At 41.4% G+C, this 27,785-nt stretch overlaps 2 protein-coding genes across 12 annotated transcripts; one reads left to right on the top strand and one right to left on the bottom strand.

Moving 5' to 3' along the window:
- Positions 1-54: 54 nt before the first annotated feature.
- nvl (nuclear VCP like) lies at positions 55-19,671 on the bottom strand. Of its 10 annotated transcripts, XM_047351617.1 has the most exons (25): positions 18,255-18,401; positions 18,044-18,129; positions 16,589-16,665; positions 15,920-15,990; positions 15,607-15,659; positions 15,298-15,388; positions 14,647-14,704; positions 13,462-13,659; positions 12,494-12,602; positions 11,747-11,823; positions 11,522-11,656; positions 11,208-11,309; positions 10,974-11,091; positions 10,235-10,379; positions 9,781-10,024; positions 9,356-9,577; positions 8,195-8,299; positions 7,824-7,886; positions 6,977-7,096; positions 6,541-6,640; positions 5,667-5,773; positions 4,254-4,330; positions 2,088-2,164; positions 1,459-1,556; positions 55-198 (listed from the first exon to the last, which is right to left on the bottom strand). In XM_047351617.1, the coding sequence occupies exons 3-25, from the start codon at positions 16,643-16,645 to the stop codon at positions 154-156; spliced, it is 2,472 nt and encodes an 823-aa protein (XP_047207573.1). In that variant the 5' UTR covers positions 16,646-16,665; positions 18,044-18,129; positions 18,255-18,401; the 3' UTR covers positions 55-153. The 10 variants fall into 10 exon arrangements, 9 of the variants coding, with proteins under 9 accessions (XP_047207573.1, XP_047207576.1, XP_047207572.1 ...); XM_047351620.1 differs by lacking the exons at positions 18,044-18,129; positions 18,255-18,401 and adding an exon at positions 19,570-19,671; XM_047351616.1 differs by lacking the exon at positions 18,044-18,129 and having other exon boundaries at positions 18,169-18,305.
- Positions 18,186-27,119, top strand: si:ch211-189a15.5. Of its 2 annotated transcripts, none has more exons than XM_047351624.1 (7): positions 18,186-18,321; positions 19,397-19,827; positions 21,319-21,428; positions 23,987-24,113; positions 24,867-24,977; positions 25,164-25,659; positions 26,610-27,119. In XM_047351624.1, exons 2-7 carry the CDS (start codon positions 19,489-19,491, stop codon positions 26,762-26,764), a joined length of 1,338 nt encoding a protein of 445 aa, XP_047207580.1. In that variant the 5' UTR covers positions 18,186-18,321; positions 19,397-19,488; the 3' UTR covers positions 26,765-27,119. The 2 variants fall into 2 exon arrangements, with proteins under 2 accessions (XP_047207580.1, XP_047207581.1); XM_047351625.1 differs by lacking the exon at positions 18,186-18,321 and adding an exon at positions 19,093-19,282.
- Positions 27,120-27,785: the final 666 nt, after the last annotated feature.

Here is a 27,785-nt window from a genome sequence, read left to right as displayed (position 1 = left end):
CAGGTCTAATAGTGAAACTCATCAGTTTACCTGATAAAATGAAGCCACAGTAGGGAAATTAGTCACATTTTATTAAAAAAAAAAAAAAAGAATGTGTGAAATCAAGGAAAACAATTGCATAATTCTTGTTGACATCTGCGTCCGCTATGGTGGTCATCTGCTGAGGGACTCTCTGAGCTGCTCATACATCAGCTGGTCCTGCAAAGACAACACAGAGGCACTATAACCATTCGTATTTTGCACCCACAGGACTCTGTACTGCTGTCAGAAAGGAGTGGTTCGGTGCTCTTCAAATGGGGTTGTGTGAGGTAATAATGAGTAGTGAACATCTCCTGAGCCCTCCTGGCAGAACAGAACAGGTCCTCAAGGCAGACTGCTTTTCTGGTACCCACCAAGCTTAATCACAAACTTTACTTTTATAAAGATTAAAAAAAACCTGGATATAGAAAAGAAATGATACAACATTCACCTGAATTTTTTGAAATTTGATGTTTGAATTGGTCTAGATAAATTATTTTAGCTAAACCAACATGCAGCCCTGGTGAATCTTTAACACGACAGCTAAAGGTACAGTTACTGAAAACTCATTATTATCCATGTCTCATAAGTACTTCACAAAGCACTTAAATCCCCATTTAAATCAAATCTAACCCAAACCAGAACCTCTGTGAAGATGGGAAGCCTAATTTGAAGCAGTTTCGTGTTTCCAGAACCATTGATGGTTCTAGTAAATCAGATTTATCTGACAGTCCAGGTTGATAAATCTTCCTCGTACACCCGAGTTAGCTATGGAGCACCAAAGGTCCAGTACTTCGATCAATCCTCTGTGCTTCACATATGCTTCCACTTGGCTATGAAGTTGTCAGAATGGAAAACCTGCACTGTTATGCAGATGAGGCCTGACAAATCCAATCAAACTAGAAGCATCACTCATAGATGTAAAAGCCTGGAAGACTTGTAAAAGAGAGGCTCTGGCACCTTAGGAACGTTCACCTTTGGAAGGCATTAGCTTGGCTTCTGGTAATAAAATATAAAGAAACGATGTTACCTTTGATGATTTTTATGATAAACTAAATCTGAGTTTATTGGACCATACAGGATGAGTGTATAATTGGATATGAAGTGTGTCTTTTAATGGGTGCTGCATTAATAAAGCGAGCACAGAAAAGCTGCAGCGTGGCTGTGTAAATGAGGTGTGTGGGAGTATGCATCAGGATCCAGCTGTGTTTAATGTTGGACAAGTCTGAACAGCTCTTCTGGAGGTTTTTCTAGAAGCCTCAGACCTCCCACAGTACAGAGCACTCTGCTTTACAAAATAACCACCTCCTTGTATTTGTTGAACTAAAACAGGGCCTGCAGTTTCTAAACGGCTCTTAAAAGTAGCTTTTCCTAAAACAGTGTGATCACATGTGCATAACATCGCACACAGAAATAATTATACAGCTGGTACTTTCTCACCTTTTTGGACACAGATGGCCGAATGGTCTTGAAGGCATCCTCAAAATTCTGTTTGTTCACCTTGATGCTGGCTGAGCAGCCAGAAGGACATGTCTGGGCTGTAGGCAGAGGTAAATGATATTTGAGCTGAGGAGCAGAGGATGTGATCTCTTTTCAATCAACTGAAAACTGCTGCAGTGAAGGAAACATGCAATCATCTCTTCAGTTGAACACAGCTGCTTTATATAGAACATATATAGCATGCAGACATACAGCATTTGCTGCTTCTATTACTGTTAAACAAACACAACACGTTCACAGACTAAACAGAGGCTTTCCAGCAAATGATATATTTGCTGGAAACAGGTGGACATCAGCACCACCATCAGAGCTCCAACCAGACCTCAAAGTATAAGGAACAATATGATGCTAATAAATATAAGGGACTCTGTCACACGTTATAATGACTAAATAACACACAATTTGAGAAATAGATGCTAAAAACTCAATAAAACAATTGTTTCTGATCACATTTACCTCTTGATGTTCTAATATACCAAGAATGTCTCACTAGTGTGTAAAAGGATCAGAGCCATAAAGTTTCTAATACTCAGCAGTAATCAGCTGTACGCAGAGGAGCGTGTCATTACCACAGTGCTGGGACTTCATGTAGGCCTTCAGGGCATTTACAGATGCTTCCCTCACTAACGCTGTCAGATCAGCTCCACTGCAACAAACACACACATGAAGGCAGTCTATGATACCATCCCATCTCTCAATCCATCAAATCTTTATTTTCAGAATACCACCAGGATTGGACAAAGGGTTTAAGGTGCAAAAATATGATAGATTTAATTTACACACAGTAACACACTTGAAGGTAAATGAAGGATCATTGTATTGTCTGGAAACATCTGAGATTAATTATTATTAAGTGTTAGGAATAACCTTTATTAATATGACTCATTGCTGTTTTCCCATTTATACCATAAATAAAATGATATAAAGTATAAGTTCTAATGTTTCCCTTTAGTTACAATAGGATAAGAATGCTCATCGACACACATTACAAGGATAAATGGCCCAAGGGTTGTCATGGATGACCTGAGGCTGGGTCACTGGGTTTGATAGTGGAGCAACTGGTATCTGGTGTGATTAGGAACCTACAGCACACTTAGATTAAGGATGGACACCCGCTACTACACAACCTAACAGATAGACACCACAATGGTGACACATAGTCTGCTGATAATCACTGAGGGAGGGAGCATCCATTGCATTGAAGTGCCAAATATAAAAACTACATGTGACCTTCTATCGAGGCTCTTTGTCATCATCTAACAGATGGCGACGGTCCGAGACGGGAGCCTCAGCGCTGATCTCCGTAATCATTCCTCTGCCTTAATTTAGATTAAAGGGGCTAAAAGTTAGAAGCTGTTTGAGGGTCATTCCTTTAAGAGTCTTTAGATAGAGTGTGTGATCGCTTCTGGGGACCAAGGACCGGAGGAGCTCCGAGGCGTTTGATCACCAGCAGGGTGCGGTAGCTCGGACAATATACACAGACAACAGAAGATATCTGAGGAATTTGAAGTTATTAATGGAATTCAACAAGGTTGAGTGTTGTTAGTCCAGTGTTATTTATTGTTATAATAAACAATATTTTTATGAATCTCAACATATATATTTATAGGGGTCTAATGGGATCAACAATAGATTATCGATGCCTTGTATAAAGAGCAGCAGCTAAAAACGTTTACTGAAATTGGAAAGAGTTATTAATCAAGCAATGAGGATTTGTGCTAGTTCAAACGGATCTACACCAACTAAGGCAATACAGGTTGAGTTGGAAGAAATGTCTTCAGATCAGAGAAGAGATCAACTCGTGGATGCATACTGGTGCCGTTTATGTGGATGTGGGAATAAAAACCCTGCAAAGAGTGTTAGTCAGGAGTGTTGGGAATTCATTTAAACTAAATTGTGTTGGGTGAGGAATAAAGGCTAAATCAGAGGAAGCTCAGAGGAAGCTCAGAGCAGTAGCTCGGACACATCAAATTCCTGTTCTCCTACATATTATACATGACCCCACTATATTAAGTAGCCTATCCCATCACCCATCAGCTTATTGGAAGGCAGACACAGTAATGCAATCATTCACACACATACATTCACACTAAAAGTCCATTTCTCCAATCCTACTACCTTGCATGTTTTGGGCCATGGGAAGAAGTGGAGTACCCAGAAAAAACCCACACATGCACAAGGAGAACAAGGCAACTCCACACAGACAGAGTGAGATTTGAACCAAATTACTTTAGGTCATATTGTTTTATATTTAAGACGTTTTGAGTTGAAACTTGGATTCAAATTTAACAAAATGTTTCTTTATGCCTGTATAAAATCACTTGTGCTTTCTACATAGAAACATTCCCAATGCTTAACTTTTTGCTGTTTAGAGCTCATTACCTAAACCACACAGTCTATCATTAGGGTTGGTGATGAAACATAGTTGAAATAGTTCTGATCACAAACTAAAAACACCAGCAGAAATCCTACACAATGCTCTGTTGGATGGTGGTAATTTAGCTTTCCTTTCTTATCTTCACATTGCAGATATAAAATGTTCAGAACTGTATTTTACAATTGAAAACAAGTTGTTTGCATATTTTTTTTACAAGTTACAAAGTAATTAATCAAGTCCTCAAATAAAATAATTTTGGGTCATAACTGTGACTGAATGAATATTCTAATAGACTAGTTCAACATTTCTCTCCGAGAAGATTGTCTGAGGAAGATTGGTGTTTGCAGCAGGAACTTACGAAAAAGAATTACAGCGTTCATCAAAGGCAATCTCTTCAAGATGGACGTCCTGCTCCAGCTGAGGTTTAGTCCCACCCTGCATACAGGTCAGAGAGATGCACATGCTGCTGTTGGTCCAAAAAAACAACAGCTAAGGAATCACAAAGCACCAGAGTCTGCTTCAGACGTTTCCTGGGATGTTTATCTTCTATAAGTCTGTTGTGATCGTGATCTCTTCTACCATCATCTGCTGGGGTAGCAGCATCAGAGCCAGGGACTTAAAAAAAGCCCAACAAGCAATAAAGAAGGCTAGGTCTGTTCTGGGGATTCCTCTAGAACCTCTGGAGGTCATTGTACAAAGAAGGATTCTTCAAAAAATGAAGAACATTATGGAGAACCCTGAGCATCCTCTTCATAAGACTGTCCTACAACAACAGTGTCTTCAGTCAGAGGCTTCTTCAGATCTGCTGTAAGACGGAGCGCTACAGGAGATCCTTCCTGCCCACAGCCATCAGCATCTACAACAGATCTTTATAGAAACCTGTATAATCTTCATATGAATCTAATGCAATCCTGGATGACAAGAACATCTAAAGATCTTCTGTAGTTTAGGAAAATTCTGAAACCCACTTCTGGCCTCCCCAGGTAATTCCTTACTGTCTTGTATCTGCAATCTAACAGCTTTCAGCACCATCTCAGTGGACGCCGTGAGCTGAACTGACCAGTGTTGAGTACTAGAACACTGAACTGGTTGGGTATTACATCATCAGCACCATGTCACAATTTCATCAGCTACAATAAATACAAGGAGGTCAGTGAGGTTAAACAAAGTGGAGATTCCATGTTGCAACCAGAACCTTGCTGAACTATTCACACCCCTTTTCACATTTTGTCACAACACAACCACAAACTCCTTTGTGTTTAACTGGGATTTTATGTGGCTGATCAACACAAAGCAGCAGGTACTGGGGTGAGGAAGGGCAATAATAGGAAGGAAAAAAAAGGAAGAAGGTGCTCTAGTCAGATCATCGAAATGTTACTCTCTGGTCTACCATGTGTAGAGGAAGTGTTTGTTTGTAGTTGTGTTTGTAGAAAAGAAGAGATAGAATAGAAAACCATGTTTCATTTTCCTTCAGCAGTCAGACACTAAGACTGGTTCACATAAAATCCCAATATAGCATTACCATTCAGGCTTATGGCTGTGATCTGACAAACTGTGGATGAAGGGATATAAACCCTTTAACAGATGCTGTATTGGAACATTCCGACCACAGTAGCATGTTTCTAGGTTTTTGATTATTCTATGCCTAAATGTTTAGTTTTAATCTTTGTATTCAAGCAAACACCCAACTCATTTTCCATATGTGCTGGTTAGAAGATGCCATTTAACATTCTTCTTAGAGACCCTCTGCATTACCTGGCTGTCAGATTACCTTAGTAACAGTGAGTAGGATGGCGTGGCGATCTGCTGCACATGGGAGCCCAACATATAAGGTTTTATCTAGACGACCTGGCCTCAGGATGGCAGGATCAATGATATCTGGAAAACACAAACTGTTTTAAGGCCAAAACAAACCATCTATAGGAAAACAAGTGGATAACTACATTAGCTGGGATGATGACAAGGTTGTGACTTTACTTTAGAAGATAACAAGGTGCTAATTAGGATCATACGACATTTGGAAAACATGCAACATGTAAGAAGTGATGTACCAAACAGAAAGAAATACAGAAAATGAAGATCAGATTACATGTTTATTCCTGCTCCCTCCAGCTGAGGGCCAGATTTGCAGCCTACCCAAGTGAGCTTTGCTTGAAGTCTTGACAGAATGATGGTCCATAGACTGAAGCTGTTTCACACTGCTACCTATCTTATTATGTCTTTTGGTGTATCTAAAACTTGTGCTATGTAGGCCTAAATGTGAAAAAGTGATGGACATTTTGTGGCACATCAAGTTCGGTCACATCTATGATGTCTGGGGTTCACTGATAATACACCTCCATTATGCATGCTGTATGTGTAGTGGGATGAAGGGTGTAGAGGTCACAGGGCTTTTTAGGGTTATTAGTGGAGCGTTACCTGTGACATCTGAGAAGCATTTAGTTGATTCTGCAGCAGTGATACATAAGTGTGATATATATGATGTTTCACAGTTGTGACGGTGACAGGCAATGCCGAATGGTCATTAACTTAAAACTCTGCAGCTTCTGTACTACTTAAACTTAAGGTAGACACAGAACGGTGTGGTGGTGGGATTAGGAGCAACATCTCCTAAAATTTGAGTCAGACAACAACTGAAGGCGTACCCGGCCTGTTGGTTGCAGCCATGATGAAGACCTGTTTCCGTGTCTCTAAACCGTCCATCTCTGTTAGCAGCTGATTAACGACCCGCACGCTGGCTCCTGACTGAACACAAGCAATGTCTGTCAGCAACAAAGCAGCAGAAAACAGGCTCTGTTGGTTGAATGTTAATGTGTGTTTCAGCAAATAGAGAAGACAAAGTAAAGCTCTGAACGGTTATCTTGTAACTTAACATCATCGAATATAACAACTAACGTATTAGGTCATTGTTCAGGCAGCACTCTGTATTTGTTAGACCAGAACAAAAAGATGTTCAAGTCATTTAGCATTTTCAGAGAGAGTAAAGAAACCAAAAGAATCAGCTTCCTCCTTGCTGCTGTAATCAGCCTGATAAATGTGCTGAGTCAGCAGGAGACTCCTGAACTGATCCATGTTCCTCACCTCGTGGCCTGAGCGGCGAGGACAGAGAGCATCGATCTCATCGAAGAAGATGACGCAAGGAGCCGAATTCTGTCCTCTCTGGAAGACCTGTCGAACGGCCCGCTCGCTCTCCCCCACATACTGCACACATTACAGAACAAGAACAATGTTTTGTTTGGCCAGGATATTTCATGCAGCAACTGAAGTGAAGACCGCCCAGAATACCCATGTTTCCACCACACAAGAACAAAGTTCTGCTCATAATGTGAGCCAAGGGAGCCAGAACACATCTTTCTGTTTTCGCAGCGTAGGCGTTACCTCAAGTGTCTTTTACTCTACTTATAGGAATCATGAGTACCACCATTGTATATTTCATCACAGAGGACATTAACTGCAGCTTTGAGGAACACGTCTGTTTGTAAAATAATTCAGATTGAAAGAAATATTCCCAGAAGGATGATGACGTCATCAAGAAAAAGCACGTGTTGCCCTCAGACTCACTAAAGAGAAACTGAGTTTATTCTCCTTGTAAGTACTACCTATGTATATGTCAGTGCATTCAACTCACTGGGGTGGGACCAGTACAGGAATACAGGCTGGGAAACACTGACCTGCATCAGTGGTTCTCATATTTCACCATGACCTCTGGGTATTACAGCGAGGTTTCAGCAGTTTGGGTGTTATTTGTGTTAAAGTATAGAACATAGTGGAGTCTGTGCACAGAGCAGAGCAGAACAGTGAGACACCTGCATCCCCAGTGATAGAAGAGCAGGGCAGAAATGTTTGTAATGAACTGATTCCTGGATGTTAAAACATTTTACACACATTCTGCACTGCAGCAGAACATTCCTCTGACTCACACACTGACCATGTTGAGCAGCTCTGGACCTTTGACTGAGATGAAGTTCAGGCCTGACTCATTGGCCACTGCCTGCCAGGAGAGAGCACAAGAACAGAAAATGAGACCTTACTGAACAGCTTCGCTCTAAAAGACGAGTGAAACATGGCGTGACGTCTTCTCATACCATCAACGTCAATCACAGTTCACTTCTATTACAACCAAGTTTTACCAACAACGTAGCAAATACAAGCGATCCCTTTATGTACTACTACAACATTTCCTGAGGAAGGTTTAATGAGAATGTGCATGTTCAGGAGTTTTCATGATGAGTTAAAAAACAAGACACTGAAGGATTTCAACTAGAACATAATTCATGTTGTGTTTGTGTGAGCAGGAACCTTGGCCAGCAGTGTTTTCCCACAGCCTGGAGGTCCAGCCAGCAGCACCCCAGATGGAGCACTAAGACCCAGAGCTCTGAACTGCTCTGGAGAGCGAACTGGAGCCTGCAGGACACACAGCAATTCGTTATAACAGTACACGGCTCAGACCTGTTTGGCTCAAAACTGTTACTGATAGAAGAAATGCAAAACTACATCCTTGAAAGAATACAAAAAAGGAGGAAAATGAAGGTTTATCGGAGAGGAGCCATTTATACTGCAGAAGCCCCATGAACATTTCCACATTTTGCATCGCTCCAACCTCAAACCTAGAAGAATGTTCTATGTCAGACCAACACAAAGTAGTGTGCAAAAGTGAAGTGGATGAAAAATGTATCTTAAACGTTTGGTGTGGATTTATATTCGGCCACCAAAACCTTGTAGAACCAACTTTGGCTGCAGGTCTGTTGTACATCTCTACCAGCTTTGAACATCTCCAGACAGAACAGAACTTAAAAAAAAAAATCTAATAATGTCCTCTTAACAGATTCTCCAGCCTGAGCTGTGGATCTCTGCAGCTCCTCCATTGTTGCCATGGTCATCTTGGCTGCTTCTCTGATTAATGCTCTCCTTGCCCAGCCTGTCAGTTTAGGTGGGCGTCCATGTCCTGGTAGGTCTGCAGTTGATCCATCTTCTCTCCATGTTCAGATGATGGATTGATCAGAGCTCTGTGACATGTTCAAAGCTTGGGATATTGTTGTAGAACCTAACCCTGCTTTAAACGTCTCCACAACGTTCTCCCTGACCTGCCTGCTGTGTTCCTTGGTCTCCATGATGCTGGTTGTTCTGTAATGTTCTCTAAAGAACCTCTGAGGTAAGAAACAGAACCGCTGCAGTTAGACTGATTCAGTTACAGCTGGACTGGTTACTGATTGGGTGACTTCTGAAGGCTGCTGGATGCACTGGATTTTATTGAAGTGTATCAAAGTGAAGGGGGCTGAATACAACTACCCACCACACCCTTCACATTTTTATTTGGTTATAAATTTTAAACACCATACCTCATTTTCCTTCCACTTTGTATGAATGTGCTACTTTGTGACATTGCGGTTTGTGGTTGCAATGCGACTAACTATGAAACAGTATGATGGGAAGGCACTGTCCCACTGAGTAAGTGTTTACCAGTATGGCCATGGTGAGCTCTTCCCTGATGTTCTGCAGAGCTCCTACATTCTCCCAGGTGACATCTGGCACAGTAGCAAAGCCCTCCCTCTTGGCTGAGGGCTGAACCCGGGCCAGAGCATCCTGAAAGTCGGACATAAGGATGGACAGGCCAGCCAGCTCCTGCTCCGACAGGGTCTCCGTGTTTTTCAGCAGGTTCAGAAGCTGCCACAGTTCACCCTGCTAAAGGTAGCACATTGTCAGAGCAACACAGAGACAGAACTAACTGCATGTCAGCAAACGTAAAGAAAGATTTTCACTTTTTGAAATTCTAACAAACCATGCAGGCATATTAAAACTAAAAGCCAGGCTCCTTGTAAAAGAAGAAGGTCACAAACTGACTCGTTCATTTTTAATAAGAGCTCTCCAACTGAGCACCAAACCACCTGCTGCTCATCCTTTCCAACCTCAGTCTGCTGCGTACTTCCTGACGGGTCTTCAGCAGAGTTCTGGGGTAGACTCTGAGGCGGTGGCCTTGTTTCCAGCAGAACTCGGTTCACAGCAGCCATAGCAGCTTCCCGGCACAGAGCCATGAGGTCTGCACCCACGTAGCCTGGTGTTAGCCGAGCCAGCTGGTGGTAGCCGAAATCTTCAGGCAGTGTCAACTTCCGACACAATGTCTTCAAAATCCTGGCAAAGCAACAAGCGTCCTGTTTGTATTACATTAACATGGGTTTATGGCAAAGACCAGCCAATCACATTTTATACAACATGAACCAATCAGCTGCTTTCATACCACGTTAGCTGAGAGAAAGAAAAATCTGATCTGTACAGCAGCTGTTTGAAAGTCGTTTCTGGACATCAAGATGGTTTCCGGGCTCTCTGTTATCAGGTTCTTACCCGAGCCGAGCGCCCTCATCAGGGATCCCCAGGCAGATTTCTCTGTCGAACCGTCCAGCTCTGCGGAGGGCGGGATCCAGGGAGTCAGGCCTGTTGGTGGCCCCGATCACCATAACCTGAGACGTCACGGTCGGACTGTTGAGGTCTGGAGGAAGGCAAGCAACAGAAAGCTTTGTGAAGGAATGTCAAAGCATCAGGCTAGACGAATTTGTTTTGCTATTGTAATTATTTGGCAGATACACTTCAACATAAAGGGACCATAAATATGTACCACAGGGTTCAGTGCTTGGACCCACACTCTTCCCTTTTTATTTGCTTTATGAGGTGAGGATTCGGTGCAATCTGGTGGCTTCCTTACATGCATCTTATATGATCTACTGAATGGGACAGAATTCCAAGAACTGGATGGAGCTGTATTTAACAGGGTTCCCCTTAGAACCACACTGTATTAGATGGAGTTTGAACCAAACAATACTAAAAGGAATTTAATTGGAACAAATTCTGGATAAATGTTAATGCGTGTTATTTGATGTGTATTAGATCTTCTTCCTCTTTTTCAGAAGGTGACTTGAGATGACAATGTTCTAAACTGGCTCTATATTCAAACCTTTATTTTACCTGTTAAAATACCACATAACATGATGATTGTTTTCCTTCCCCACGCTCTTATAGTGCTTAACATATGACGCACTGCCTCTGATTTCCTCCAGAAATAAATTCTGAAGACACTGTGTCCTACCATCCATGCAGGTTAACAGCTGGGCCACAATCCTCCTCTCCATGTCTTTAGAAGCCACTTCTCTTTTGGGCGTGATGGCATCTATCTCATCTATGAACAAAATGCATGGACTGGAGGTCTGCAGAGGACAAAAAGGGTGAGTGTGAATCAGGGGTCACCAGTTTTGCTGTTACTGTAAGCTGCTACTGATTTGAACCACCGATGTAGATCCATAAGAAGAGAAGAAGTACTGACCACAGCCAGGTCAAACAGTTCCCTTAGCTTCTGCTCCGACTCTCCTGACACTCCAGACACCAGCTCTGGAGCAGACACCTTCAGCATCGGGATCTGCAGCTCCTGAAACATTCACCACTAAATGAGCTCAGTGTCAGATATCCAGAAATCTCAGACAGATCTTTAACAAGGTGTCGGGTTTAGTGAGCAGATTTAGTGACATGTTAGAAAATGTGATCCGAAACCATGATCCTGACCACATCTTTCAGTTTCCTTCCTTCTTAACTACCTATCTATACACACATTCTCTGTATGATATTTGGAGCATAGCTCACCCCAGCCACAGCCTGGGCCAACAGGGTCTTTCCACAGCCAGGAGGCCCATGCAGGAGGAAACCCCTGGGAGGAACCATCCCAAGGTGCTGGTACACCTCAGGATGACGCATATGTACCAGCAGCTTACACACCTCCTGCAGTAAATTAATTCAACACTGATAATTACTATATATAACTATATTTTTGATGTGAAACAAACATCAGAGCCACCAGAAGCCACTAACCGTTAGAACCTCCTCATTGCCCCCCACATCTTCAAACTTCAGAGAGGGGTACTGAAGCTCTGGGGACTTTGACTTAGCTGAGAAATAAATAAAAAACTTTTAGATCCAACATAACAAGCCACACACAGACAGTAGAAACTTGTTTAAGGCTCTTTTCGACAAAAAATACTCTAAACTGTAAACAAAACACCTCGTTCGTCCATGTAGGAAAACAACCTGCTTTAAATGTTATAATGCTGCTCTTACAAACGGATGCAGGAACAATCTGGGTTGTTCCAAAGATCTTGGTCACATGTGTGGATGTAGGCCTTCTGGTTTTGTGTATAACCCCCATTCATTCTAACTGGGCTTTGCAGCGGCCTCTTCTGGTTCGTCACAGGGAAACGGCAGAGAGTTCACCTCAACCCTCCATGTCCTTGGTGTCTTGACCTGCTTTGAAAAGGTCTTCTAAAATATTTCTGACTGTGTTTCAGTTGCTTATTCTGATGAGAATCCTATCAATCCTGCCTGTCTTAAAGGTTCTGGGGGAGGGGGGGGACTTCAGAAATAATATTTATAATATAAATAATTATGAATTTGTAATTACCAAAAATAAGGCATATTAAATGGCCGCTCCTCAAGATATACTGTACAAACATCTAGTATCACCATTCTACTAATCTGTTTAATAATGCGAGTAGATTCATTTCTGTGCACATGATGCAACCTTGCATTACACCCACACTGATCAGTGAGATTAGGTTGTACCTTTCTTGTTCATGGTGCGAGACTCTGCAGATTCCGCTGAGCTCTTTGCCCTTTTTTTTGACTTCTTCTGACACATCTCAGGCTCCAGTTGGGACACACCTCTCTGTCGCTAGAAATGAACACAGTAGAAGGTGCAGAAGTTAAACTTAGCATACACTGCATGTATAGGTAGAGGATGAACAGTGTCTGCTGCACTCTGAAGCTTTAGAGTATCATCATCTGTCTGTTCTGAGCAGGCCTAAAGAACATCGCTAGGGTTCTGTCCAATAAAATCTCCAGCTGAGACTGAGATATAATCACAATATCAAAGCAGGTTAATCATTTTTTGTGGAGTTCTGAGAGAAACCAAAGCTCTTTATCAGATCAGGATAAAAAAGATGTAACTCCCACTTCGTTACCTTTTTAATGTGAGTTCCCACAATTTACCCACATAACGTCCCTGCATTAGCCGCAACTGTGTTTTAGAACCGGATTTACTGTGATTGCGTAAGCCGCCCTGATTCCTCAGCTGTTCTAAAATAGGTTCCCCACAGTAAGAACCAAGGCCCATGGTGAGGAATCATTTTCTTACTGCAGAGCAGTCTTGCCGAAGACCTGAGGGCAGCTCAGACTGCTCATGCTTTAAAAAACCAAATCAACACTGATTGCTTTGCTTGAGATGTAGTTAATATTATTGTTTTTTCCTTAAATTGAACATTTCTCCTGAATCCAGATTTCAGAACCTTTGCTTCTTAGAAGTAAATATTCTGGTTTTCCCTCAACTGAACGTCTCCTGTACTTTTCAATGTTTAGCTCATTAGCCCTTTGTTGATTACGTTTATTTCTATCTGATCTACAGAACTTTGTGTTACTCTCAAAGGGCTCCATGAATATGATTGATTGATTCCGAGTCCAGAGACCTACAGGCTACCCTCAGGGTATCTGTTGTCCATCTCAGGTACACAGAGCTGCACTCAGTGATTACGTACAGTTGTTTCTCTATCAGCCGACTCCTCTTTACACAGATCAATGAAGACGGGCTTTGTTGTGGGGCTTCTGCCTTTATCAATGAACCAGCCTCCAGAGGAAACCACAGTTTGTTCATTTGGAGAAGGGTTGGTTCTGCTGGCAGGACAGCTGGCTGCAGGAGGGCCCTTCCGGTACAGGGATGTAACAGAGCTGTTGGGCTGTGGATGGAAACATAAAGATATCTACGACTGGACTTGATTGGATTATAAGGTTCTGGAAATTAATTAGATCTGTTTGTCTCATAAAAAGCCTTGGGATGACTTTTGGTGGGACATAATTAAACTGAATGGAAGGGAATAAACTACATCAAGTGCTACTAGGCTGCACTAACTAAACACCCTTCAGTGTGGATGCTGTTGCTAAGGGAAGAAGACTCAAAGTTAGCATTGTTCAGTATCAGTGAGGCGTTGATTATAAAGTCACAGAGAGAGAGAGAAAGAGACTTTCAGCAGATAACAGGAAGGCTAAACAAAGTTCGGAAGAGTTGCTCTGCTTTACCTTCCACAAATTTAAACCTGGTAAATGTTTGGAAATGTTAGCAGCCTTTAGAAACATCAGCTCAAAATTCTCTAAGAGACAACTGTTGCAGCACAGCTACCTGCACTAATCGCTAGTATAGGATACTGTTTCAAATGCTAACTCTAAATAAATCATACCGTCTTTGATATAAAATGTTACCTATGCTCCAAATAGAAATAATCATCCTGATCGGCCATGACAGGAAGGCAGGAAACCTTTTATTAACTACTTCCTGTATTATGGTTCTTTAAAAGAAATAAAATGTGGTACAACTCATTATCGGCAGATTAAAGCTTTAAAAGTGGAGACTGGATGTCGGCTGCAGAGCTCTGATGAGTGAATTTCCAAGTCACACTGCTCATGGCTCGCTACACATGTGACTTCATCATTCTTCTAAGTTCAGGAGGTGCAGATTAGCTCCTCTCACATGCAGAAGGTCTGCTGGATGAGCTGGTTCTGTATAAATCAACTTCTAAAAGAATGCCAGTTATGTAGAAGGACGGAGCCTCCAATAAGTGAACACATAATGTGACACCCCTTGTTACCATTCTTTTTACAGTATTTCTGTATGTTCTGTATGCTCAGAAAGTTGATTCTGAGTTTAGATCTTCACCACCGTCTCTTACCGTGTTGCCCAGAAGCCTTTCATCAGTGTCTGAGGAGTCCTCCGAGCTGCTGCCGTCCCTGCATACAAACAAACGGGTTGGAAGCTCCTCACTCTCACAGAACAACAGTACCTACAGCCAGAGAGGCTGCTTGAACAGAACAATGTGCAGACTTTACCGAGCCAGCCCCCAGAACAAATCAGAGAACTTTCTCAGTAAGTTCATAACTAACTCCAGGTGGCAACTTCATGGAGTATTCAATGTGGCATTAATAATGGTACCCTTTGTGACAAATCATTTTCTATAAACATCCCATAGAAGAAAATGTATCTGTTCTATTTTTGCTAAGGTTTTATGTTTTTGGTTATTTTAAAACCTAAAAATAGAGATAAAATGGTGGTTCTTTAAAAATGAAAACTAATTTAGAATAGTAGATAATTGTGGCAAAAAGATAAGTTGTCTTTTTTCAAAAGGACATGTCACACTTGCAGCTCTAAAGGAGTTTTATTTAGCTGGACTGAAGCAAAAATGGCTCTTTGAAAGAGAAGGTAAAGGTTGCAGACCCCTGCTCTAGGAGAAAAGGCTGTTAATTTGGACCAGGTAACAAGTCCTGGAGGAGTAGTCAGGACTGGGTTTTAGTGGGTCAGACCAGTGTGCAGAGTTTGCAGTTACCCAGTATCATTGCAGCTGCTTCTGGCTCTCTTAGCCAGGTGTTTGTTCTCCAGGTCATTCAGGTCCATGTCCTCTTTGACAGCATCATACACTTCAACAGGAGGACAGGAGGAATTAGGTCTTTTCACAAAACCATCACAACAACCATAATAATGGATGAGAGGTCATCATTCTGATTTCTTTCCAGAATCTTTCTTGATCTTGATACATCGTGTTCATTATCAGTTCATATTTCTACTCGTATACAATATTAAATCCAAGCTTTTCCTGTGAAACCAACCTACCGTGATGATCTGGTTTTTCTCTTACCTTTCTCCACCTGGATCCTGAACGCCGTCTTGTTTCTTCTGCCGTACTCCACTCTAAAAGCCAAATGACAACACTTTTCATTTTCATTTCAGTTTCCAGCCGCTGACCAGTTCAGCTAGCAGGTAACACATAAATAAACTCTAATGTAGCTACAACTCTGAAGTAGCTGGCCCTAAAATTAATTTATCAACTATTAATCCATCACTAATGTAAAATGAAATATGAATAATTCAGTTGTAACTAAATGATGAAATCAGTCCAAGTAAATGGAGCAGAAACATCATGTTTGCAGGGTTCTGATCAGCATTATTACCTGTACTGTTTTTGAAGGTCCAGGGCCATTTCTGCAAGGTCAACATACTGACTGCTGCTAGAGCCCAGGTACTGAAAACACAATTCAACAATTCAATCAGAAAGAATCACAGGGTTGCCACATCAAGTCCAGTCTAGCTTTAGATTTCTCTAAAGAAATCCAGAACATTTCTTGATGATCATACATTAACACAATAAAGGCTTTTTTTTAAACATACACACTGAATTCCCTGGTCCTGCCAGATGGAAATGAAAAATCTGACTTTTTCCTGGTTCCTTTTATATGAATCCATTATCCATGTATCAATACTGAACCATATACTTTTCATTTCTTCCTTTTTATTCCTCCTTTTCCTGTTGCTGCAGCTTATACGATTCATATCCCTAGCTTTTGTACAGAGTGCAACTTCATGCATTTTCATTGATAGCATGTGTAACACTCCATCCTGTTCTAGTCCTGGTACCTCCTGTGAGCGGTTCGGATGTTCTATGCATGCATGAATGGGTCTTTGCTGGCCCTGTGACAGACTAGTGAGCTGTAAAGTTTCTCTTAAGGTGGAGATTTTCTGTTTAGAGTTCTAGTTAAGGTTTTGTATGAAAGCACTTCGAGTTGTGTGGATCGACTTTCTGTCTTTTCAGTAACTTAACCTAGACGTTTTATGACACGGACCTGTTCCACTCTTTGTTTAAGTCGAGTGTCCAACCAGCCTCCACCTCTGTTCTTCATCTCGGTCAGAAGCTCTGAGCCTGGAAGAGAAACCCAGAATGAGAACAAGACTGAGTAAGAAGACAAATACAACTTGATTTATTAGCTGATAGTCAGTGAGTGTAATATTCAGTTTGTCCAAAAATGAGAACATGACATCAGACCAATAAAAAAGTATTTATAATTCAGAAATGTGGGTCTACTGAACAGAATGTTCATGTTCTGTACGGTATGGTTCTGCTGAGGTGTTCAGAAAGCCCAGTTTGCTTTAATAGTGGTTTCCAACTCATCTATGTTGTTGGTTCTGGTGCCTCTCTTCTTCCTCTTGACCGAAGTCATTAAGACTTTGGTATGTGGGGTTTGGGTCAGTCCAGCTTGCTGATGTTACCACGGTGATAATAGCAGGTATTGGTACTTTTGGCAGTGTGGGTCCGGTACCAAGTCCTGCTGGAAAATGAAATCAGCATCCCCACAAAACCTGTCAGCAGAAGGAGGCAGGAAGCATTCTAAAATGTCCTGGTAGATGGCTGGGCTGACTTTGGACCTGATAAAACCCAGGGGACCAACACCAGCAGATGACCTCGCATCCCAAACCATCACTGACTGTGGAAACTTCACACTGGACTTCAAGCAACATGGATTCTGTGCCTCTCAACTCTTCCTCCAGAATCAGGGACCTTAATTTACGAACAAAATGCGAACTTTACTTCCATCAGTAAAAAGGGACTTTGGACCACTGAGCAACAGTCCAGTTCCTTTTGTCTTTAACCCAGGTAAGATGTTAGTGGTGGTGTGTGTGTGCGCTTGGGCGTGAAGGTTGAGAACTATCAAAGGTTCTGTAGGAAATAGCCAAGATGACCACATAAAACATGTTAAGCAAACAAAAGATCCAAATTACCTGCCAAAGATTTGAGAAGAATCAAACATGAAGATACCTCAAACCCATTCTCCTCTAGTGCTGTCCTAGTTTGGAGTAGATGGATGGAACCACGGATGAATCAGCAACATGCACAAAGCTTCACTGCAACTGGAACGCTAGCAAGGTAGCGGTGGTGTACTGGTATGGGCTGGTATTATCAAAGATGAGCTAATTGGACCTTCAGAGTTGAAGATGGGCTCAAGAATGAACTCCCAAACCTTCTGCCAGTTAATGGATGGATGTCCCCATCTTTCAGGAAGACCATGATTCTTCTGCATGCAAACGCTGCATTTTAGAATGTTAATATTACCCAAGACTCGCTGTTGCGCCGTCTGATTGACCTCTGCCCCCAGAGCCCCCCAATCCCTCATCCAGGAAGTGTACAGAACTCTAGTTCTAACCAGAACCTCTCTGTACGTCTCACACAGAACACTGGTGTTCAAACAGGACGGATCTGTTTAACATGTCATGGCTCTGTTCACAACAACACGCTTTCGTACCGGAACGCAGCCACGTGGGGTTTTGGTTACCGCCCGAACCTCCTGAACAGGCCCTGCTCCTGTCACCATGGAAACAGCACCTGGGTCTGGGAGAACAAATTTCAGCTCAATGATGGAAAACTCACTCAGCGATCATCTCCAGATAAGATAGAAGCGTGAGCGGTGCGACTCCCAACACCCGGAAACAGAACTAATGCTGCGTTCCATGTACCTCGGAAATCAGAACATCTTGGACTGAACGTTCCAGTTGGAAGTGGAGTAGCTAATATTTGTGCACAGTAAGCAGGATAAGTACTTTTATTCCTCAGCATGTTGTTTAGGCTGTGGTAACAATTTTACTGACTGACTGTGTGTGTGTGTGTGTGTGTGCAGCCATATTGGATTTGAGGTCACGCTTGGTGACAAACGTTCCACGTCCTAAAACTCTAAATTTCCAAGCAACGAACAAAACGCAGCACACGAGTAACATCCTTTGACCATTTTCAAAATAAAATTTCCCGTTGCTTTTAAATGTGGAGCCTCTAAATGTGGAGTCGCTGCATTATGTGTATTTGTATGTATAAAGGGGATGTATATATTTGACTAAATGAACTAATGACATTTAGTCTTCTTCAGCTTTTAGTTTGTTATAAAACATGTCAGAGCCATCATGATTTAAAAGATCCGTTCCACCTAATAAAATTGACCTTCAAAAACAATACAATGTTTAGAACTATACCTGTTTATCTAGACAGACAGATTTTACACCTAAAGTAAAAGCCTCACAAATCAAACTGTGCTTAAAGTACTGAAAAATAATGCGTTCATTCCAGATTTGACTTGTCAATAATTAGAACTTTTTACGCTTCTTTCAATTTAAGGTGATCCTAATGTCCTAAAAACATAATAATAATAATAAAAAGTCTATAAATCTTAAATTGTGTTAAGAATCCTGCGCAGTGTAGAAAAATCTAATTAAGGACATGAACATAGAGATGGTCATAAGAAGTCCAGATTCCTCCAAAACGTTTGTGAAAGCTTCAGACCATCATTAGCCATCCACTGTGAAGCAGAGCTTTCATTAGTTACAGGGATCACTTTGTGCCCATCAGAGGGTCGCCCATTCTCCACTGATTGAGCGATCTTTCCTCCTCGTCTGTGGCGCTCCACATGTCATGCAGCATGCTTGATCACTCCACGCCCCCAACCTTTAAAACAGCCCCGGTGTGCGGGAATCCACCTGCTACAATAATAATAAATGTAGGCCTATTTCAAATAAGAGGGCTTTCAGACTTTAACATTGTTCCGTCATTCTGTTTGTCCCCTGAGGATCTGTCAGGTAATCATATGAAGCTGCTTCTCATCACTTTACAGCAGGAGAAAACAAACGCGGTGACTTTCGCTTCCTCTTCACTTTGAGGCAGCTCCACTTCCTCATTAGCCTGCCTCACAGTCGGGTGTCGGTCATGAAGGACGAAACAGGACAGTATGAAGAACATGAAGTCTTCTCTCGCCAGGATCTGTACGGAGATTACAGGAGCTGTTACCTTCAACTCGGTGCTGAGGTTCGGCCGTGTCGGGACCCCGGGCTCCTGAAGAGGGCGACCCAGTTCCTGCTGAGAAACCCAAATCTGAAAGACATTTTCACGGTGTTCCCGTTCTACCAGGCTGTGACGGAGAGGTGTGGTGACGGCACCGACAGCAGGAAACACCTGACAGCCTTCATCAAAGCCACTGAAATGCTGGAGACCCTCTGCCTCAACATGTTTCTGCAACCCTGGAAGAAGGAGATCAGGTCTCTCAAGGTGCGTTCTCTCAAATGTCATATAAGGAACCACGTAGAACAGTCCAAAAATGAATGGTTCTAAGTTCTATAAGCTATAAGCTTTCTTTTAAAGTTTTCCCAGAATATTTCAAGAGAAACTGAGAGAAATCTTAAAGCGAAGAAAGTCTAACTGTAGAAAGACAACTGTGTCATGTGGCTTTTCAACATTTTGCAGATATTGCACATATTCAGATAAAAATCTGAATATGTGGGTAACCTTTAGTCAGCACCCTTTACTCAGATGCCTCTAAATATAACCAGATGCCATCAGAACTCACCCAGTCAGTAAACAGAGTCCTGTTCTGTTTCTGGCCTTCTTCAGAAAACAGACAGCATCATGAACACCAATAAACACAGCTGACAGGTCAGGGAGAACATTGTGGAGAAGATTAAAGCAGGGTTAGCTTCTACAACAACACCCCAGGCTTTGAACATCTCTCAGAGCTCTGTTCCATCCATCATCTGATCATAGAGAGAGGATGGACCATGGACCAACTACAACTTTGCTTTGTGTCGTGTAGAGGAAATCGCAAACATGTAGAAGAAGGTCTTCGGGTCGAAACATTATATTTGGTGAAAAACTGGGGTGGAGGTTCAGCTTCCAGCAGCACAACAATCCTAAATATCTAGCCAAAGCTACAATGGGACGGTTTAGATCAAAGCATATTCACGTGTTAGAATGGCCCAGTCAAAGTCCAGACCTAAATATAACCAAGAATATGTGACGAGAACTATTCCAGAAATAATAATGGGGAAAAATATAAGGCACTTTTCAGATTTCTTTTTTTAAATGAAAACCCCCCAAAAATACATACGTTTGGGGCCGTATGGTGACAACTATGTATGATTCTGTGATAGGGTATGAATACTTGTGCACAGTAATGTGGATTTCATTTCTTCTCCTTTTCATAGATTTTTTAGATTTACCAGTGAAAGGAAAATAATACTAGTTTCTTAAAAATTTGAACAAAAGCTGTTTTTACACCAGTGACTCAGCTTCCTTAGTTAGAACTCAATGATTGCTTAGTTAAATTTCAATGGATGCAAATGACTGTTATTATTGGACTACATTCTCTTTTAGCACAAGATTCTTTCCCCTACATAGAGGACTTAATGATATAATTACCTCTTTAGAAAGATTGGTTTAGAACCAGCTCTTACCAATAAAACCCAAAGGATTATTAATGTTATCTGTATCATTGTAATGTTGGCCAGAGATTTTTAGATTTCTCTGAAGGATTCATAGATTTTTAGATTTCTTAGAAGGATTGTAGTATCATTTGATTTGTTTTTCTGTGTCTGTATCTGTGTTTATTTGCTTTGTGATTGTATTGTAATTGTATGTACAGCGCTTTGAGTGTCTCGTTACTGAAAGCGCTATATAAATAAACATACCTCACAGCACTGTGTATCGCATTCAAGAGGCCCTGAACTACCATTTTGCCAACAGTAGGATTTCTGTCTGTTCCAGACCTTTACAGGTGCCTTTGTATACTGTCTGTTGCCAGTTCTCAGCGGCTCCACTATTCAGTCTGTTTTGGCCTCTATCGGCTACCTGCCTAACAGTGATGCTTCACAGAGGTAAGAACACAAAGACACCCACTATAAATGCTGCAGATTTAAGCCACCAGCAGGATGACCAAAGACTTTCCAAAAGGAATGTAGGGCCAGGTCTTCAACCAGAGGTCCTGGGGTTTTACTCAGTATCTTTGCTCTTCTGTACAACAATCTCTGATGGTTATTGCTGGAGTCTGCTAAACCCACCAGGTCCTACAAGATGTTAGCCCTGTCATTCTGCAACACCCTTGATGGTGTTGTCTCCCACATTAACTGCGGGACCACCTTTCCATACTGCAGGGATGTGACCTCTGTACTATCTTCTAGTCCAGGCTTTTCTAGCTCTTGATAGCATGTCCCACTTCTTCAATTTTGTTCCAATATGGACCTTTATGCTTTTCTTCCTTAACATTTGGTTTCTGCTGCCTGAACATTTGCAGTTCAACCTTGAAGTTCTCTTCTTGTTGCACTTGAGGGTTTTTATTTGTGTATCCAGAAAAGTAGGTCTGGTTTAGACAGCTGCTTGTGTCTGCATGTAGCCTGAAGCTAGAACCTACAGAGACCTATCACTGCTCCATGGCTACAGGCTGCTAAAAGTAATGTTTTAACTTATCTTTAGAAATCTTTAGTTGTTTTTGTCAGCTGTCATGAAGCTTGTGGATGATCGGTAACAATAAATCCGGTCATATATGTAGTTCTGTTAATTGGATGCTTCTAGATCTCACTTTTGTAGCTTTAATCATTTACTGCAACTTTCCTGATATCTGCTAAAAAAGGACACTTGATAATTGTGATTTCATCAGAAAGCTAAGTAGCTAAAAATGATCCATTATATAATGCTGTCTCAATATAATGCTGATGAAAATTAAAAAGAGAGATCATATTTCTCCTACTTTAGCTTCCCTTTATTTGCTCCTTAAATCCAGAATAGAATTTAAAATTCTCCTCCTCACATATAAAGCCCTTAATGATCTAGCTCCATCATACATCAGAGATCTGATTGTTCCATATGTTCCTAACAGAGCTCTTCGTTCTCAAACTGCAGGTTTACTGGTGGTTCCTAGAGTCTCTAGAAGTAGAATGGGAGGCAGATCCTTTAGTTATCAGACTCCTTTCCTGTGGAACCAGCTCCCGGTTTTAGTCCGTGAGGCAGACACCCTGTCTACTTGTAAGGCTAGGCTTAAAACTTACCTTTTTGATAAAGCTTATAGTTAGCTCAGGATAACCTAAGCCACTCTATCTCTGTAGTGATGCTGCTATAGGCTTAGACTGCTGGAGGACATAATGACCACTTTCACTCTCTCTGCTACATTTTCATACTACTCTCCAATTTTTCATTATTTGCTGTTATTTCAACTTTTAACTTTATGTTCTCTCTCTGTTTTTTCTCTTTCTAGAAGTTACACCTGACCTGGCTCTGTGTTTAGCTGTAGCTCCTTCCTGGAGAGGGGCATTAGCTGAGCTGCTGCTGCCAACAACTTAATGCTCACCTTCTACAGATACACTTGGCCCTGTCTTTCAGTGTTTAACCCTATTTATCTCCTAGACATAGCTACTGGCTGAGCTTCTACTGTGACTAACTGTATGTGTCTCCTTCATCCTCTAGTCTTGAAAACTGGCTCCGAGTTTATCTGCTTAGCTGTCTTTCTCTCCTAGATGAAGGTACTAAAGGAACTACTACGATTAATGTTTCACTTTTCCTTCCCATAGAAAGTACTCCTGGATCAGTGCTTCTTTGTTCTTTGTGTCTCTGCTCTGTTCTCTCAAACCCCCAGTCGGTCGTGGCAGATGGCCGCTCACACTGAGCCTGGTTCTGCTGGAGGTTTCTTCCTGTTAAAAGGGAGTTTTTCCTCTCCACTGTCGCTACATGCATGCTCAGTATGAGGGATTGCTGCAAAGTCAACGCCAGTGACTGTCCACTGTCTCTACATGCTCATCCAGGAGGAGTGAATGCTACAAATCTCTGACTGGATGCAATCTGCTGGGTTTCCTTAGGCAGAAAAACTTTTTATCCAATATGAATAAATAACTGAATCTGACTGCATTGTTTGATAATTAGGGTTAATTGTTATGTATGTACTTAACTTGAAATCTGTATGATTCGATTGAATTGACGCAAAGTGCCTTGAGACAACATGTGTTGTGAATTGGCGGTAGATAAATAAAACTGAATTGAACTGAAATCCTAAAACACAATCACTACAAAACAAGTTTGGCCAACTTGAGGTAATGTCATTGTAAAATATGTTGAAAAATGTTTTCTCTCAGCTCCTGTAGTGCCACACAACATGCATGTGACTGGATTCCCATCTGAATTAACTGTAGTTGAACTGGACTGCATGCAACTTCATTTGAACCTATTAACCATTTTAACATCACAGCCTAATGTGACCTTTTGTTGTAAATAAGCTCAGTAAATGAACTGGTGCTATAAACATATCAAACGCACACTTTAAAGAAGTGCTTTCCAGCTAAAAGTCCCAATATTTTCCTATAATTCCATGATTTTTCTTTCCAATGTCCAGTATAAGTAAATAGTTGCATTGTCAGTTTTTTGTGCTCTGCTGTTTGATGTGTTTCAGTGAGTTCATTCTTAGTACTGATGCTGATGCAGACAGAGCTTTGCTGTTGGGATTTGAGCTGCTGCTGGCCAGAGTGGAATGTTATTATTTCCTGGACCTAATGGTGGAGCCTCAACTGGGACCACAGGTAAGATCAGCTTATAGTAGTTATAAGGTAAATCAGATGTTAAAGCAGTGATGGCAGGGTCATGGTCTAGCCTCATTAAAGCATGCAGGTAGGTGGGCTGGCCCATGTCCAACAGACAGGCTGCTGTAGCTCTAATTGCTGAAGAGGTTAAGGCTGATTCTGATAGAAAGGTGTCAGATGATCCAGTGCTTCAGAGTTCATTGCATATGGCTCCGAGCTGGCAGGTTGATCTTGCTGATCATAATGTTATGCCTGATTTGTGTAAGTGTCACTTAGATTGAATCATTCAGTGAATCTTTTTGCTGTGACCTGGAGATGTTCCTCCACATGTATTATCCCATTTAAATGTGTTGGGGAAAGAATATATCCTTTTCTTTGCTGCCTGAGTGGAGCCGTGTTCAGCCAGAGATGTAACTTTCTGTCCAGTCAAAATGGTAGTGGAAGTTGAAGTTCTGTCACTACCACCACAGTGTTCAAATTGCTCAGGAACTTCTCCTGCTTTATACGTTAAGCTAGTCACCCACACGAGCTGAGCTGCTGCATTGTGGCACAGCGGCTGAAAGACGTCACTTCACTGACTTTTATCAGTGAAGGTCAATGCCTCAACCAGGATGTAGCCAGATTCTTGAGATTAAATTCTTAATGGATTAAAAATAAAGTCTACATGGTCTTTGGTTTTATACCTGACTTTTCATTTATAGATCTGGGACATGTATTTGGATTGACACATCTTATCTAATACTAATTCTGCAGGAGTGGTTAGATGTTCTACAGAGAAGAAAGTTGGTAGATCCCACAGAAAAGCAGACGATACCGGAAGAAAGGCAAGACAACGATGAGAAGAATAAGTTGGATAAGACAGAGGTAGGACTGAAGGCTGAAGTGGGACTAAGAAAATATTTATCCATATGGTTTGTTGGGTTCTAAAGTAGCTTGAACATTGCCAGAAAAAGCTGCGTGTTGAGAGAACTGCAATATAACCGTGGCCTCATAGCAGCACAAAGAGGTCTTCTCTTCGTAGTGTTCTTGAACTCAGATTCATTTTTCCAGGAACCTCCGTTTTTTGACACCAGGAAATCATCAGTTCCTCAGCCTGAGCCTCGACATTATCGCATCAACAGTGTAGACCAATCAGTTATGGAACTGCAGAGGACATACCCAGACCTGGCCTTCAGGGGTCGCCCTCTGCTCCCAGACCAACCCCAAAAAGCACACCCCGCCACAACTGGCAGTGTTGCGGATGGTACTTCTGTGCTTTCAAAAACAAACCTGATCAAAGAGAGTAAAGCTGCTTCTCCAACAGTCCTCAGTGGAGATGATGGTTGTAATGACAGGAACAACGTTGGGGTTGCCGTCCCCTCAGATACTGCAGGCCTCAGCTTCAAGAACTCTGATGAAACCAGAGTGGATGATGATCACCTCAGTGGTCCTCAAGCCATTTCCCTTCACATCACACTGAGAACAGGACCTAAAGCAGAGTCAAGCATGAAGCGAGGAAAACTTCATCCCACCACAGAGTCTTCAGATGACACACAGCAAAAATCAAGTAAGAAACACACACACACACACACACACACACACACACAGCCCTAGTCGCACTACATGACACTACAGCAGCGTGGTATATCCCATCCAGAGAGGGAACCAGTTCAGCTTTGGTTTAAAGGTTATTTCATCAGTCAGAATGACTGTGACAGTCACTATGTCTTACAAAGAAGATTGGTCACATTGAAAAAACAAATGTGATCTCAAGCACTGTCACCTGTGCAGACTGGTGCAGTTTATTAAAAATATCTCACAACCAAACCCCTTGTGACACATACAAGTAGTCTGTCTACCAACATATTTCATTTAAACAGAAGAGGGGTTACTCAACACAGAAGTACGGACTTTATCAAGGAACCAACAAACCAACTCGCATAGATAGATTGACAAATAGATAAAGTATAGATGCCATTTTATCTAAACAAAGAATTGGATGTAGGTCAGGCTGTGACCTCCAGCATGTAGATTTACTTTTTAAGCAACATTTGGAACTGTTGTCAAATGATAAATTAATAAAGGCGACTCTTGGTTGAAGTTGGGGCTGAAACAACTCACCTAATTAATTGTGATTAATTGATTATTGAAACTAATTTAGTAATCGAATAATCATTAACTGACTCTAAAACATGCCTTTTCAGAAAGAATAACCCATTCCGAGCAATGATTAGGCAAAAATTGTACAAAACATATATACATTTTGCATTTCAGATGAAAAGCCTTCTTTGTCTCTAAATATGTTCTATCCAGAACTCTTGAAGTGGCAGAGCTTTAGCTTCACCTGGTTCAAATTCTGTAAAACAATCTCCTATTAAGCACCTTTTGCTATCAGATTATTAATCAAATCGATTTATCAAAAAATAGGTTGACAGATTAATGGAAATAATTGTTAGTTGCAGCCCTTGTTGAAGTGAAGTGGGGCAAAAATAACTTTTTTTTTTTTTTTAACTACAGGCAGTGAAAATGTGATGGATGACAAACCGGAGTCTTCCTCCTTAAGCTCCACTGATGAAGAACAACAACTGAGAGCACTGGCAGAGAGCATGGGACAACCTTCTGTACAAGGAGATGAAGAGAAGGTGAAGGGAAAACATGTCGACATGAACTGAGAGACGTGTGAAAACCAAAAGCAAGGGACCAAGCTCTGAGAAAGGATCGCCAAAGAAAATCCTGAGGCTGAAAGAGACAATGTTTTTAAATATTTATCATTTTCCTTATTTTTTTTTTTTTTTTACACTCTCCTTCTGTTTGGCTTTGTGCAGATGTGAAACAATCTGATGCAGAGTGATATCATCAGGCCACTGGAGCTCACCAATCAGAGCAATCTAAGCTTTTTGAGGAAGGGAATGTTTTAGACGTTTTAATTTTTATTTTTCACTAGGTGTCTAGTAATAAGATGCTTTAAAATTCCAATAGGTGTGATGATTATTTGTTGCTAAAATAAACTTATTGGTATTTCAAAAATACTTTTGTTAATGTTTTTGTGATTGAAAAAAACTCATGAGGATGGGCTGCACAGAGATCTGAAATAAAAACCAAATTAAAGATGTGTGACAGCAGGACCACCTGCTTCTGTGAACATCTAGAAACAAACTGCAGATCTACAGGTCTGTGAAAGGTTCTTCGCCCTCACAGATTTCTTCTGTAATGGGGGAGATCATCAAACAAATGTTAACATTAGACAGATATAACCTGAGTAAATACAAAAAACAGCTTTCATTTCTAAGGGGGAAAAAACATCCAAAACTGAGCCTGGTAAAACCTCTGGCTCAGTGGAGGTGTAAATATTTTGGGTCTGCTAGACTTTTTATTACCATACGCCTCGGGATCATTTGAAGAATGTAACCTGATTGGGTCCAACGTCTGCAGCAAAGGCACCTTGTGAGAGGCTTTGTTTATCCATCTCAACGATCCAGCCATGTTCCAAGACAGTCTTTTTGCCTTTGCCTGCAGGTGGTTACCGTGTAAATGCCCGACAGAAAATTCAATGAAAGCTTGATTATGTTTAAATGGAATCTTCACTAACTTACATGCTTGGTCACTGGCTCCTGTTTCTATTTATTTTTTTGTATTTGAAGTTCTACTTGCGACCTGGTTACAACCCAGCAGCATAAAGTATGAACACTTATA

This window comes from Girardinichthys multiradiatus, chromosome 22 (genome assembly GCF_021462225.1).
Source record: "Girardinichthys multiradiatus isolate DD_20200921_A chromosome 22, DD_fGirMul_XY1, whole genome shotgun sequence".
Classification (NCBI taxonomy): Eukaryota; Metazoa; Chordata; class Actinopteri; order Cyprinodontiformes; family Goodeidae; genus Girardinichthys; species Girardinichthys multiradiatus.
This window is presented reverse-complemented; position numbering and strand designations above follow the sequence as displayed.

Bases quoted from the DNA above. Each gene is read 5' to 3' on its own strand.
- nvl (XM_047351620.1), bottom strand. From the start codon at position 16,645: ATGAAGAACAGAGGTGGAGGCTGGTTGGACACTCGACTTAAACAAAGA. The intron at 9,578-9,780 runs GTGGTTTGGTGC...TGCTACCTTTAG, and splicing joins TTGGAAAGGATGAGCAGCAG to CAGGGTGAACTGTGGCAGCT. The intron at 8,300-9,355 runs GTAAACACTTAC...TGTGTCCTGCAG, and splicing joins AGCTCACCATGGCCATACTG to GCTCCAGTTCGCTCTCCAGA.
- si:ch211-189a15.5 (XM_047351624.1), top strand. From the start codon at position 19,489: ATGAAGGACGAAACAGGACAGTATGAAGAACATGAAGTCTTCTCTCGC. The intron at 19,828-21,318 runs GTGCGTTCTCTC...TGTCTGTTCCAG, and splicing joins AGGAGATCAGGTCTCTCAAG to ACCTTTACAGGTGCCTTTGT. The intron at 24,114-24,866 runs GTAAGATCAGCT...CTAATTCTGCAG, and splicing joins AGCCTCAACTGGGACCACAG to GAGTGGTTAGATGTTCTACA.